Source organism: Perissodus microlepis, chromosome 7, assembly GCF_051167445.1.
Source record: "Perissodus microlepis isolate ML-2025 ecotype Zambia chromosome 7, ASM5116744v1, whole genome shotgun sequence".
Taxonomy (NCBI): domain Eukaryota; kingdom Metazoa; phylum Chordata; class Actinopteri; order Cichliformes; family Cichlidae; genus Perissodus; species Perissodus microlepis.
In genome coordinates, this window is record NC_140467.1 from 43,561,356 (window position 1) to 43,575,483 (window position 14,128).

Sequence of the window (14,128 nt, forward strand, 5' to 3'; positions counted from 1 at the left end):
GGCGTGCCTAGTGAAAAGCCTCGCTAAATATCACCAGTAGAATAAAAAACAGTAGCATAACGTGAAACAACACAACTTTACTTAGATGCAGGACTTGTTTACATTTAACCATAAACTGGATAACCCAAAAATGTGTGAATAGTATGGAATAATGTTTAAAAACATGACAAAAAGTCAATAGTTTGCAGTATTCGGTATTAAAGGACACTGAACACAACTTCATTTGCAAGAGTTTTAATAATTTACTAAAAAAAAGAGTGTAAAAGTAACAGATCTCTCCCACCAAAGTGGATCTGTTTGATATTCAAAGTGATGACAGATGTAACAAATTTCTGCAAACTTGCCTTTGTACATTTGTGTATACTTACTTGGCAATTTAACCTCTTGGCTGTAATTAAATGAGTTTTGCACTGTATACTGTATATCAAAAAAAAAAAAAAGCTCAAAGGGAAAAAAATACTTTGATATGAATTAAGTGAAAGTAAACCAACCAGCATTAAATGTACAACTTTAAGAAACTCCAAAAAACACATCTGAAAAGTGTATATACAAACATGCTAGGAATCTAACAAAGAGCAGACTGAGGGAAGCTGAAGAGAGACGGGCCTTTCTAATGGTTTTCTTGACATCATTTAGGAGAGCCAATAAAGTAAAGCATCATTCGGAAATGTTTCATAATCTCGCAATACCGTGGTTTTTTATTGCCTATTTCAAGTTTTTGTTAGGAGAATAGGAACACTTTATAAATATACAGTTCATAGCGTATCTCCTGCGTGAATTTAATTTAACTTAAATAAAAAGTTAAAATGTTCAGCATCTGTAGAAAACAAAAAGAAACTAAAATGCATCTTTAATAAATGCTCAGACTGTGCCCATCCCCAGTAACATTAAGTGCCTGCTTGAAAGAGGTAATATATATTTATGTATGTACACACATATATATAGATATATATATGTATATATATATATCAAATTCTATGACATGATATAATTTGTATAAATATGGCGTCTTTACAACTGCATTAAAATGACAAATTTTTATTTCAGATCCCAAGACGATTAATGGTCGAATGGGAACAAAAAGGCCTTGTTTAAGTTTCTCATTTTCTCGTTTTAAATATTAAAAATAAGTCTCGATTCTTTGTAAATGTATGCCATACATTATAAACAACACATGTTACTCAACTGTACAAATATTTTCCATCGTGTTCATATCTACAACACTTTGGAAGGTACGAGGGGGAAAAAAGTGCCATTATCAAATAGTCCCCCCTTCTGGAGCGAGTGGGAGTTGCTCCTCTCAGAGTGAAGGTAAAAGTTTCTGTCACCAACCAGCAATCGAGACACAAGGAGCTCAGTTCTATACAAAAAATGTAAAAACACCTTTGATGTAACAAAGACACGCGCTTGTGATCTCACGTCACTCTGCTGGTTGTAAAACACGCCATGTGGAGTCATGTGACCCTGCACAGAAGTCCCTTTTGACAGTTGAGGGTGTTTAAAAAAGAACCGTACGGAGCTTCTCTGTAAATGTCGTCCACAGATGCTTCAAAACACACAAAGAGATGCTGCCCATGTGGGATATAATGGTTTGTTTTTAGTTTTTTTCTTGGATAGGCATAGTTGGGATGGATCTGTCCGTGTTCCCCGAAATGTTCACAGACCCATTTCTGAAGGTACACCCTGCACTGGCTTTCCACTGCGTCGCAGCTGAGTGACGTTGCTGTTGAAAACATTTCGCTCTTCTTTTATTCATTACATTCCAGGAATGGGATTGTCTGGCTTGTCCTATCCTTTATTTGCCATCAATCCATGTCTACCTAATAGAACAGAGGAGCTCTGGTGCCCTCTGGTGGTCGGAAAGAGGTGTAGGCACAGGAGAAATTAAGCTAACCCTCGGCCCTTGACTGCTGTCCTGGAAGTCTCACAAAAGCTAAAGCATGTTTAGGATGGCATTGTACATCTGGACTAGTATGGCCAGGTGGACGGGCAGGCAGGATTGGCGATCTTGAGTGGCAGGGGTACACGTCAGCCAAGAGAGGGCATTGTACTGCTCCAGCACAAACCTATGAGTGGAAAATATACACAGTTTTATCGAGGCGCTAGGTGAAAACTGTTGAAGAGGAAAAAATGTAACTGCTGCTTTTTCTATGAGATTACATCTAATTCTGAACTCATTCTTCACACTGACAAAAATATGCAAACATCTGCATAATTATCAAGGTGATAATTATGAACTTTTCAAGAACTATAAGAAGAAGGCTTCATATTTTCAGGCTTTATGCAGCTTCCTTCATCTGAATTGTTGGTGCTAATATGAAACATATACATTTAGCACGCTTGTCAATTTCATTAGCATTTAATGCACATAATGAAGTTACCTGAGCACGTCAGAAGTGGTCTTTGAATCCAAGGGGTGTGGGGCCCTCTTAGTCTTCTCTGACACGTTCTCATCTGACTGTGTTATGGAGATGTGGTGGTGGAGAGAGGCCTGCGGGCAAGAAACACAAAGCAGTTTAAAGTACTGAAGCTTGACTGTTTTTGAAGTTTACCTGAAGATTTTATAAACAGATCTATAAACAAATCAATAAATTTGAGGTTTGTGTCTCTCTGAGTTTCTCCCTCTGTCTCCAATCCTGAAAGCTTTACATTCATTCTCAGCCACACTTGCATTGTTGTGGGTACCTTGAGGAAAAGCGGACACTGTTTCTCAGCCTGCGGGCAAGAGGCCCAGAACCAGTGAGGAAGTCCGTTCGCCTGTGCAGTGGAGACGTAGTAGCCCAGAGCCAGCGGCTGCTGCTTTAGCTCCTCCGGGGGATTGTCCCTTGACAGCAAGCGCTCTCCCTGGCTCTGCAGACAGAGAGAATGCCAGCAAATAAATATTACCTTCATTGCAATCTGGGGTCATGGCCTATACAATTTATTCATCTGTCAACAGGCTATATTTCTGAGCATGTGCACTGACAGCTGTGGGCTGTCTTCCTTAAACAGAAATGCGTACGTTAGCATTTTATGACAGGCAACTCTTCATTTTTCAACCGAAATAAAACGGTTATGTGTAAACACAGCTCGTTTACATTTTAAAATATACGACAGTCGCTCTTTTTCTTTTGTTACAGGGTGCCACTTGTTTCAAGCCTCTGCACTTTCTTTCCACTGAACCCTGACTCACCCTGGTGTGCTGGAAATGGGATCCCATTCCCATCCCAGATGGAGACCCAGGCGAGGGCACGGGAGAGGTGTTGGGTGAAGAGTGGAGGTTCAGCATTATGCCAATGCCAATGTCATTCTCCAGTTCATCAGGAAAGGGAAGATCAAACATGTCATCTGAGGAGAAAAAGTAAAGTAAATGCATGCTTTACTCATCAACAACAGCAACTATCTGTGGTCATTAAAAGCCTACTCAAAGCACACAGCAGCACATATCTGAAAACTATTTTCAATGTGACTTTCAAAGCACAAGGACACCACCTGTTGGTACAAAAAAGCACCATCGTATTTATCCAACTGTTCAAGGTCTACTACTAAATAATCTTATTACTTTAGCATAACTGCTATCCTGGGAGGCGTTACCATTATTGTCTTCTGTCTGGTAGGAGCTGGACGCCAGCTGGGTAGTTGAAGAAGTTGGGAAGACTAGAATGTGTGTACAGGAAGCATCCTGAGGTGTGTTTAGCTGCGAGGTCTGCAAGTTCAAAGCAGTGCTGCGGCCAAACACAGAGCCCATGGTAACCGCATCTGGATCCGCATAAACAGAAACACACAAAAGGTGAGGGTAAAACTTAGATTATGTCTTGTATTTATTAGCTATTAAACTAAAGTGGTCAGCACATGTTTAATTATTTATTATAGCTGAATACAAACATTTGTTTATGTACACTTTTTCTTATTTGCACACTGGTGCAAAAAAATTTCTGTTATTAATCTGTTACTCTGACTGTTGTGACGTCTGAACGCTCAAGTATGCGCTATTATTAGTGCCACGGCCATAAACATAACAGCTAAACTCATAATTTATTATGCTAACTGCTAAAGTGGGTGAGCTACTTACCAGGCATGACCACGAAGGAGCCCTGTGGCTCCAAGGCGACCAGGCAGGCGCTGAGGATTGTTGGAGAGTCAGCAGCTGAGATCCCACACATGCGGCACGCCTCCCTCAGCTGGCGTCCTATTGAGTGGAGGGAGTGCTCCCCAAGGAGTGAACTCCAGTCTAGTAAGAGAGATAAAGTAGGGGATATAGAGATGTAGCAAGAAAAGCCAAGGTTTTAAGAGAGAGCAAGTTATGAAATGTCTTTCCATTATAAAACGTGTGTCTATGTGTGCGCGTGTGTTTGTGCACCAGTCTGACTACATCTGTAATCAGTACAGGTGGGTAACACGAAACTCTCCATTCAAAAGGTCAGAAAATTAATTATGTGGTTAAGTAGCAGAGGGGGTTGTTGATCAGTTTCAGCTGATTTGCTGTTAATGAAGTTAAGAACAGGCGCACTAGAGGGGCAACAATGGGACAATCCCTAAAACAGGAATGGTTTTACAGGAGAAGGCCTTTTTGTAGCCTCATCTTTTCTGTTTTTTCACTATTTTAGCATTAGGCTAGGGTCAGTGTCACAACTGGTGGCATGAGGTGATACGTGGACCCTACAGACTTCGCATAGGTACGCTAACTTCTCCAGTTGTGTCTCCCAACATAGTCCCAGGAGCATGGAGGAGATTCCGGGAGAAAGGAAGTAACTCTAGAAGATTTGGACAGGGTCGTAGAAGGTCCTTTACCCATCAGCAGTACTGGTATCTACTAATTTGTGCAAGGAGGAACAGGATTAGCACTGCCAGAGCCAGAGCCCTACAGAATGACCTCCAGCAGACCATTGATATGAACGCCTCTGATCAAACAATCAGAAACAGACTTCCTGAGGATGGCCTGAGGGCCTGACGTTCTCTAGTGGGCCCGTGCTCACTTCCCTGTGGGGCATGATTGGCATTTCCCATAGAGTACCAGAATTGGCAGGTACACCACTGGCACCCTGTGCTTTCCAGAGAGAGCAGGTTTACCCTGAGCACATGTGACAGATGTGAAACATTGGGCTGACTACAACATCATTCAGCATGACCAGAGTTCAGTGATGTCCTGGTCCAGGTCTGGATTGTGGAGGCCTTGAACATCTTTTCATTCCTAACACATTGCCCAGTCCATATCATTATAGATATTTTCTCTCATTGAGATCTGATGTGTTTTCTAATTATCAATTTCATTTTTTCAGCACTGTAATATTGATAGATGTACAGTATGAAGAGTAAAGGTCAGTTATACCCTAAATTAACCCTCAAGACTTTTTACTGCTATCTTGCAACAAACACTATTCTACTGCACACTACAGGGAGTGCAGAATTATTAGGCAAGTTGTATTTTTGAGGAATAATTTTATTATTGAACAACAACCATGTTCTCAATGAACCCAAAAAACTCATTAATATCAAAGCTGAATGTTTTTGGAAGTAGTTTTTAGTTTGTTTTTAGTTTTAGCTATTTTAGGGGGATATCTGTGTGTGCAGGTGACTATTACTGTGCATAATTATTAGGCAACTTAACAAAAAACAAATATATACCCATTTCAATTATTTATTTTTACCAGTGAAACCAATATAACATCTCCACATTCACAAATATACATTTCTGACATTCAAAAACAAAACAAAAACAAATCAGCGACCAATATAGCCACCTTTCTTTGCAAGGACACTCAAAAGCCTGCCATCCATGGATTCTGTCAGTGTTTTGATCTGTTCACCATCAACACTGCGTGCAGCAGCAACCACAGCCTCCCAGACACTGTTCAGAGAGGTGTACTGTTTTCCCTCCTTGTAAATCTCACATTTGATGATGGACCACAGGTTCTCAATGGGGTTCAGATCAGGTGAACAAGGAGGCCATGTCATTAGTTTTCTTCTTTTATACCCTTTCTTGCCAGCCACGCTGTGGAGTACTTGGACGCGTGTGATGGAGCATTGTCCTGCATGAAAATCATGTTTTTCCTGAAGGATGCAGACTTCTTCCTGTACCACTGCTTGAAGAAGGTGTCTTCCAGAAACTGGCAGTAGGACTGGGAGTTGAGCTTGACTCCATCCTCAACCCAAAAAGGCCCCACAAGCTCATCTTTGATGATACCAGCCCAAACCAGTACTCCACCTCCACCTTGCTGGCGTCTGAGTCGGACTGGAGCTCTCTGCCCTTTACCAATCCAGCCACGGGCCCATCCATCTGGCCCATCAAGACTCACTCTCATTTCATCAGTCCATAAAACCTTAGGAAAATCAGTCTTGAGATATTTCTTGGCCCAGTCTTGACCTTTCAGCTTGTGTGTCTTGTTCAGTGGTGGTCGTCTTTCAGCCTTTCTTACCTTGGCCATGTCTCTGAGTATTGCACACCTTGTGCTTTTGGGCACTCCAGTGATGTTGCAGCTCTGAAATATGGCCAAACTGGTGGCAAGTGGCATCTTGGCAGCTGCACGCTTGACTTTTCTCAGTTCATGGGCAGTTATTTTGCACCTTGGTTTTTCCACACGCTTCTTGCGACCCTGTTGACTATTTTGAATGAAACGCTTGATTGTTCGATGATCACGCTTCAGAAGCTTTGCAATTTTGAGACTGCTGCATCCCTCTGCAAGATATCTCACTATTTTTGACTTTTCTGAGCCTGTCAAGTCCTTCTTTTGACCCATTTTGCCAAAGGAAAGGAAGTTGCCTAATAATTATGCACACCTGATATAGGGTGTTGATGTCATTAGACCACACCCCTTCTCATTACAGAGATGCACATCACCTAATATGCTTAATTGGTAGTAGGCTTTCGAGCCTATACAGCTTGGAGTAAGACAACATGCATGAAGAGGATGATGTGGACAAAATACTCATTTGCCTAATAATTCTGCACTCCCTGTATACTTCCTCTGCTTAAAACCTATCAGAAAGAACTGAAAATGAGTTGTGTCACTCACCTTTAAGCTCCCCGTGGCCTAGTCGGCCTAATCGACCAATAACAATCCTCCATGGCAGCGATGTCATCTGAATGATGCCAATGCACCACTCCCACAGCTTCTGTAGTCCCATCTTCCTAGCTGACACCTTAGGACGGCGGGCTCTGAAGTGAGAAGAAATCATGAAAAAAGCTAGAAACCGCCATGTCACACCAAACACTATGACAGGACAGGCCTTTCACTGAAACCGTTTCTCACCTGTTCGGCACATCAATGTTGATAATACAAGTCTCTAAGAGCTCTCCTTGCTGGTCAGTGCAGGAAACAAGCAGCCAACGCTGATCATGTGACAGGCAGTATCCTACAAAGAGCACGTTGTATTTGGGAGGCAGCTCTGCCCATATTTCTCCTGGTTCTGGCTGCTTGGGACGGCTTGGACCGAGCACAAATGGTGGAGTGTACAGCTGCAGTGGGCTGGGGTGCTACATTAAACAATTAGGATTTTATTAAAAAGGGAAGTTATGATATATACTAGAGTTACTGAAACCAAACATATCATTGAACTGTCGTGCTTACCTCTGGACTCTTAAGTACCGAACTGACAGTGGAAACTGGGCCAAAACCAGTCAGGGACTTGATATGTGTTTGCTGGGGTAGTAGACGCCTGCACTGAGAGTAACAAGAGAAGGCCAGGGAGCGCAGGTGTTGCAGGTACAAATGGCTCTCTCCGCTAGCTGGCTGGAGGAGATACTGGCACGGCACCACCTAAAATATAAATGATGCAAAGAAATGTTGAGGATGGCGATCAAAAGTGAATTCTGCTTCCTGCCTCGCAATTATTTTCTTACCTGTAGCACCAGTGCGGGTCTTGTTGTTTCAGGCAGTGTCTGCAGCATCTCTGTGTAGCAGCGGAGAAGCCCTAGCAGCCAAATGCTACTTGACTCTACCTCGTCACCTTCTTCCTCCTCCCCTCCATCGTTTCTCGCTCCGCTTGAGCTCAGGAAAGCGTCCACTATGTAAATAACGATAGCTGGTGGGTTGGCATGGCTGTCCACTGAGTCAGCCACAGTGGGGATGCCTATTCTAGACTGCTCGGAAGAGCTGAAAAAAGAGCAGAGGAAACAAGCTTCAGTGAATATAAGCTGGAACAACAGCTGAGATGTTAAAATCATTCTTAATCTTACAGTTCAGGGTTTTCTGCTGGTGTGTTGGCTGGTGGGGTGGAACTAGGAGGTCCTTTGGAGTCACTGGCTCCTCCTTGGATCTCTTCTGTCTGGCCTGCGGTTGCTCCAGTTGGGGCTGAAGCATTTACTGAACTGGCACCACCTGTAGTTTGTTCTCCTTCTTGAGTGGAAGAAGAAGGCTGAGCTGAGGATGTGTTGTTCACAGGCGGCTGGGCTTTGGGAGGTAACAGAAGACTGCTGTCCAATGGCAGGGCAGAGAGCTGGGGGCCTGAAAGCAATAAAAAGAACACATGCTCATCTTTATTCACCTAAGATAAAGAAATATACAGATTCAAAAACAGAGCTAATGCGATCCAGTTAGTTTACTCTGTTCAGTGATTCTCACCAAGCTGCTGCTTGCAAGCATAAGCATAAAGTTTGAGTTTGTTGAGGTTGTCAGTGTGCTGCTGTCCAACCCAGGGTCCAGTCAACCACTGATCCACATCCAGCTCCTCCAGCTTTTCTTTCTCCACATCTTCTCCCACGCGCACGATGCCATCTCTGGACACCTTGGCCAGCGGACGGTGCTTCCCAAGACGGCATGTCTGGAATAGAAGTTGGGAAAAGGACATGAAAGTCTCAAAGTATGTACAAATGAGTTGAAATCAGACCGTGGCTCTTACTTGGAGTTCAATCTCCTACCTCATAAACTGCACTAAGCTCCAGAAAGAAGGATCGGGCAGCAGACAAAAGCGAGGGGCTGTTGGGACAAACCACCATATAAGCAACATCTCGTTGCCCACCGTAAGGTTCCAGCAACAACTTCTCCCAGAAAGGCAACGCCAGCGGGGACAGTGCCAAGAAGTCCCGCTCCCGGTCATAACCCAGCAGCACTGTAGGAATGGGCAGGGGCTCCGGAGACTCCTCTGAACCTAAGAAAGGAAAACATTGTGACATCTTTAAGATATATATTATGGCACAAAATATACAGGTGAAATTCAGCACAAAGCGCTAGCTGTTCACGTAAACACAAAGAATGCACTGACTCACCATAAGAACCTCTCCCGGCCATCTTATGAAACTGCTGCCAGGTGAGCGGACCCTGAACATGCTGGATGTTTTCCCAGGTCCGTCCTGTTCTCTTTTTCTGGATGGCATCCTGCAGGAAAGGCTGCAAAGACAGCAGCATACGCACCATATCCTGTGACGACAACATGCTCATATCCACCACTTTCGAGACACACGCACATACACACACAGAAAGTGTACAGATGCACAGGCGTTAACAAGATTCTGAACACCAAAGAAACAAAGAAATACATAAAGAAATACAAAATACATCATAGTTTACATATAAAAGCAGCCCAGAATGCATAATAAATATCTTAATTTAAGGGATTTATCATAATTATTTATCATATGAGTCCACTCTTTAGAAGCCAGATTGCAATTCTTACCATTAGTGTGAGGCCAGGAGTGGAGAGCGGTACTTCTGACAACAGATAGATCTACTTTCCCTCCTGTGGGGTTATCCACATACTGAAGTCCCTGCTCCAAAGCATTGTAGCAGGCCGTACAGGCATCACTCCCATCTGCCCACTGCTTTTCAGACATCCAGCTCTGGAGCAGTGCCCCTTTGCGGCCGTGGCAGGAGCATCTCAGGGGGAAATGAAGTGAAGCCAGAGAAGAAATTGGGTGGGAGCACTGTTCCTGTAAAAGGACCATGACCGCAGGAGAGGCAGGCGCTGCATCCTGCGGTCGCTTGGCCTTGGAGTCTCCCATAGTCGGGTCCCGTCTGGAAAGTGCTAACCTCCTCTCAGCTGCTCGCCCTACTTCGGAGGTTCGACCAAAAATGTCGAGCTCGTCCTCCAGGAAGAGGCCTGTTCCGAGGGCCAGTCGCCTGTTCACGATGGCGCTGAAGCCACACATGCAGCGATACTGATCTTCACCAGTGGAATCTGGGATATAAACCCCCACATCTGCTCCTTTGACATTCTGGTTGCAGGCACAAATACAGCAGCTGTCAAAGTTGCGATCCTTGAAAACACTGAGGACAGAGTCTGAGAGGAGGAGGATTGTGTACAAGCTGTGGGCCTCAGGCAGAGACGGGCCCGGCCGAGCTAGGGGCTCTACAGAGCTGAGAGGCAGGCTTGTCGAAGGGGTGGAAACTGGTGAGCTAAGCTCAGTACCATCCTGCTTTACTGAACCCTGTCCAGAGCTTGCAGTGTTAATACCCCGTGGTGTACGTGGAGTTCTTGGGGTGGGCACAGAGAAGCGTGGGGTGGCAGGAGATGGGAGGATGCCAGTAGTGGTACTGGTAGAGGCAGTAGCTCCACTCATGTGCACATAGTCCTGGTCAGCGAGGGGAACACTGGGAATATTTCTGGAAAAAGAATCGAAAAAACAAAAACAAATAGTGAGACAAACAAGATTAGTGTTACTGTCTGGAAGCATCTCTTAAAGGTCGTGCAGTTTGTTCCAAACACAAAAGGAAATCCTCAAAACTAAGTGACATCATACTTAGAGCACTACACTCTTTCCAGTGAGGCTAAAAAGTGCCCACAAGCCATCCTTTCAGGAACTGCATGCTTTAAAATGAACTCATTAATTATCCTTGGTAGATTAAAATCCTTGCCGCCAGGGGGCAGCGTTTCACCAGTGTTGAGATGTTTTGGATGTGTGCTTTTCTTTACACTACCCATTTTCCCCAGGCTCAACCCCCCCCCCCCCCCCCCCCCCGGCCATCATTGCAAATAAGAATGTGTTATTAATGACCAACCTGGGTAATTAAAGGTTACAGTGACAGGTACAAGCTACATGAAAGTAAAGCTGGGCCCTAATTCTCTCCAACACAATAAACAGATGTTCTACACTTAAAGTCAAAACAGTTGTGTCTTTGCATTCTGTTGACAGCTTAATTTCAGAAGCTTTAAACTATTTTAAACAGTGATTTATAATTACAAGACAAGCACAAGATGAAAGTCGTTTCACTCTCTAATGTGATAACTGATTACTCACATGTATCCATCCTTGGTGAAAGCAGAATTCTGGGGATGCATGACCGTGGGGAAATGTTCCATCTTGGGCAACAAGGACCAGGAAGGACGGTAATAACACTGTTCAGGAATCTTGAGTGGTGGAAGATTCTGGCTGGGTAGGCAGGCTAGTGGAGCAAACATGGAGGAGCCTATCAGCGGCTGGACAAAGAGAGGAATAAATGTTTGTTATTTACAAGTATAAAGACATGTTTCAATACGCTGAATAAGTGGTTAAAGAGCAGAAGTTGAGGAAAAGCTTCTTTCTACTGTAGATGCAATTAAAAGGGCTATTTAGAAATCAGGCTTGCAAATAAATCAACTAAGACAGTATTTTTCCAGATTTTTGGAAAAAACAATTCAGTGGCCACATTATTGAATGTGTGTCCCCAGCATCGTTAGCAGTCCCTGCCTTGAGTTTCAGAATTGTTGCTTATCTACTAATCACAGAGTTTCAAATTATAAATACCTCCTGAAAATCACTGAAATTAATAAACCAGTGATTCCACAAAATTAATGCCTCCATCCAGTTCAGTTCTGCTTATCCAGTTCAGGGTCACAGGAGGCAAAAGTCTACAGTCATAAATCTATTTGCTAATTTTCTTGAAAAACATAAATAATTTCTTGAAAGAGCAGAGAACTGCGGTTTTTTAGCAAACATCCCCTGTCTGTGGTACTCTGTTGACTATTTAAAGCAACAGGATGGCTTGGGGAAACTACCCATGTTCATATTAATATGTTTTTAGAGCAAACAGAACAGTGACATTTTCTCAGCTTTAGCTGCGTAACTGATATGTTAGCAAGATATTCCTCAGTGATCTTCTGTTTGCATTAGGGACTGCATTAGGATTCTAAGAAACTGTTAAAAGCAGATGTTCTCCTTGAATTATTCACACGGTTAAACATTCAATAACATGTCATAAGAAGCAGGATTATGACAACCCTTATCTGCTTTAGATCACTATGTATGTCAACTCATCATGAAGTCATATTCACTCAATCTAATATTTATGTATTTCAGTCTTCCTTCTCATATCGAAGCTGCTCTAACAATATGATTTGCTTGGAGTAACTTGCTTGTGTTGTTAAGAAGATGCACTCAGTACGGAGCAAATGCATTCATAATGCATATGATTAGCATTCCCAGCTCACCGAACCTGCAGTCAGTACAGCTCTCTAACATTAAAAGGTATTAGTGAAACACTTCCAGTGTGATATGAGCTAGCACCAAGTCAGCCAAGTCAGACATTTAAATAATAACATGTAAAATGGACAATTTATCTTATTTCCATCCATCTGTGCACTTTTCTAAATTGATGCTTGCTGCAAAAAGCTAATGACATGTTTTCATACTAGGGATCAATTCAGAGTGTCAGATCTAACAGTCTTAACTACCGCTTCTCCTCACCTTGATATCCTCCTGCCTGGGACTACCAATGTCATCCTCCACCTCCATCCTGTGTTCAGTCAGCTGGGTGGAGGCTGCTGTAGGAAGGTGGTCAGCTGGTCCAGTGGGCGCAGGGGGCTCTTGACTAGGGGTGTCCCGATAGGTCATGATGGGAGAGAAGGCTGGGTGCTGCTCTAGAGAAGGCGGGGTGGGAAACATCCGCTGGAGATCTGCTACTGCTGAAAAGAAAAAGAGATGGACAAGGAGACACAGAGAGCAGGGGGAGGTAAATAGATGGTGAGCGGAATTAAGAATAATAAACACCAAACTGAGGGAGCTTTTGAGATTTTAAAACTAGATACTCATCAGAGTGACTCACTTGATGGATAAGGTACTGCAACTCTTCCTTCTTTTCCAATAGGACGATCTTCTGTTGACACTGGTACCTTAGTTGAGTGCTGGTTTGGGTAAACAGTCTAAAAAGTATTACAGGGTAAGTTATGTGACTAAAAACTTTATTCTTTAAAATTCTTAAATCGTTAACTAAAAAACTGTCTATTTTCTAATATGATGTTTGGAGTTTTGTTTGTTGTTTGTTTGTTTCAATTTAAATCAAAATCGAAAATTACATAGTGTCTTACCACTGTTAACATTGTTACAAGAATATAGATAGAACATTATATTTTACCCCCGGGTCTTCATCGTCTTCATCAAGTATGTTGTCTAGATCAGAGATGTTGACCACTAGATCTATTTCTCTGGTCAGAGAGGGATTGGTTTTAGCAGCTCCGTCGTCCTGGCCTGATTCGTCTAGAACAACACAAAACATCGTTAGACTGAACAAAAATACTCATGTGTGACATGAATTGCTGTTTTGTAGAACATGTAAATTATGTTTATGTCTGTGATTAGGACCCCCACCTGATTTTGGAGCAGAGTTAAAAATGGACATAGCATCTTTTCCATCAGTTAACGCTCCATTGCTGGTGATTTCTTCTCCCTAGTGGAGGGATTCAAATAAAATGAGAACATTCACAGGTTATGTTCAGCACAGATTCAATAAAATATGTCGAGAGCCTCACTTCATTATTATAATGTACGCTTTGTGCTACAAAATGCCTCATCCTGATAAAATGCCGCATTCTGTAGCAAAGAACACAAAGTATTAGCATTTTAGCATTTTCAGTATTAATTGGCAGTTTCTTCCTGTTAAAAGGGAGTTTATTCTTCCCACTGTCACCAAGTGCTTGTCATGTGATTGATGCGGTTTTCTCTGTAGTATTGTAGAGTCTTTGTCTTATAATTTAAAGTACCTTGAGGCAACTGTTGCTGTGATTTGGTGTTATATGAATAAAACTTTATTGGATTGAATTAAATAGAACCTACTTTGGTATAGCTCAGACAAAATGAAGGGTTAAAGTTTACTGTTCACTCTCCATTTAGCTTTTTTTGACTTGTCCACCCTACTAGTGGCTTATCCAAGTTTTTAGCTGCAAAATGCTCTGTTATGTTCACCCTCTGGCTCACGGTTGTTAAACTCATTTTACTACATGAGCTGCATATATTTAAATT

The 14,128-nt window shown here is 42.7% G+C and overlaps 1 protein-coding gene across 5 annotated transcripts in view; it reads right to left on the reverse strand.

Moving 5' to 3' along the window:
• Window positions 1–218: 218 nt before the first annotated feature.
• LOC146383800 (mediator of RNA polymerase II transcription subunit 13-like) overlaps window positions 219–14,128 on the reverse strand; it is an 89,043-nt gene continuing 75,133 nt past the window's right edge. For 4 of the 5 annotated variants that reach the window (XM_084935260.1, XM_084935262.1, XM_084935259.1 and 1 more), the window contains 20 exons: window positions 13,478–13,556; window positions 13,245–13,366; window positions 12,936–13,032; window positions 12,578–12,795; window positions 11,153–11,331; window positions 9,592–10,517; window positions 9,185–9,364; window positions 8,837–9,066; window positions 8,541–8,739; window positions 8,156–8,423; window positions 7,820–8,072; window positions 7,548–7,736; window positions 7,230–7,453; window positions 6,993–7,135; window positions 4,052–4,210; window positions 3,574–3,738; window positions 3,173–3,327; window positions 2,686–2,850; window positions 2,382–2,491; window positions 219–2,066 (listed from right to left, as the gene is read on the reverse strand). In XM_084935260.1, coding sequence (XP_084791386.1) covers window positions 1,934–2,066; window positions 2,382–2,491; window positions 2,686–2,850; window positions 3,173–3,327; window positions 3,574–3,738; window positions 4,052–4,210; window positions 6,993–7,135; window positions 7,230–7,453; window positions 7,548–7,736; window positions 7,820–8,072; window positions 8,156–8,423; window positions 8,541–8,739; window positions 8,837–9,066; window positions 9,185–9,364; window positions 9,592–10,517; window positions 11,153–11,331; window positions 12,578–12,795; window positions 12,936–13,032; window positions 13,245–13,366; window positions 13,478–13,556 — 4,194 coding nt within the window. In that variant the 3' untranslated portion in view covers window positions 219–1,933. The remainder of the gene's footprint in view (window positions 2,067–2,381; window positions 2,492–2,685; window positions 2,851–3,172; window positions 3,328–3,573; window positions 3,739–4,051; window positions 4,211–6,992; window positions 7,136–7,229; window positions 7,454–7,547; window positions 7,737–7,819; window positions 8,073–8,155; window positions 8,424–8,540; window positions 8,740–8,836; window positions 9,067–9,184; window positions 9,365–9,591; window positions 10,518–11,152; window positions 11,332–12,577; window positions 12,796–12,935; window positions 13,033–13,244; window positions 13,367–13,477; window positions 13,557–14,128) is intronic. The other variant, XM_084935263.1, reaches the window with a different exon arrangement.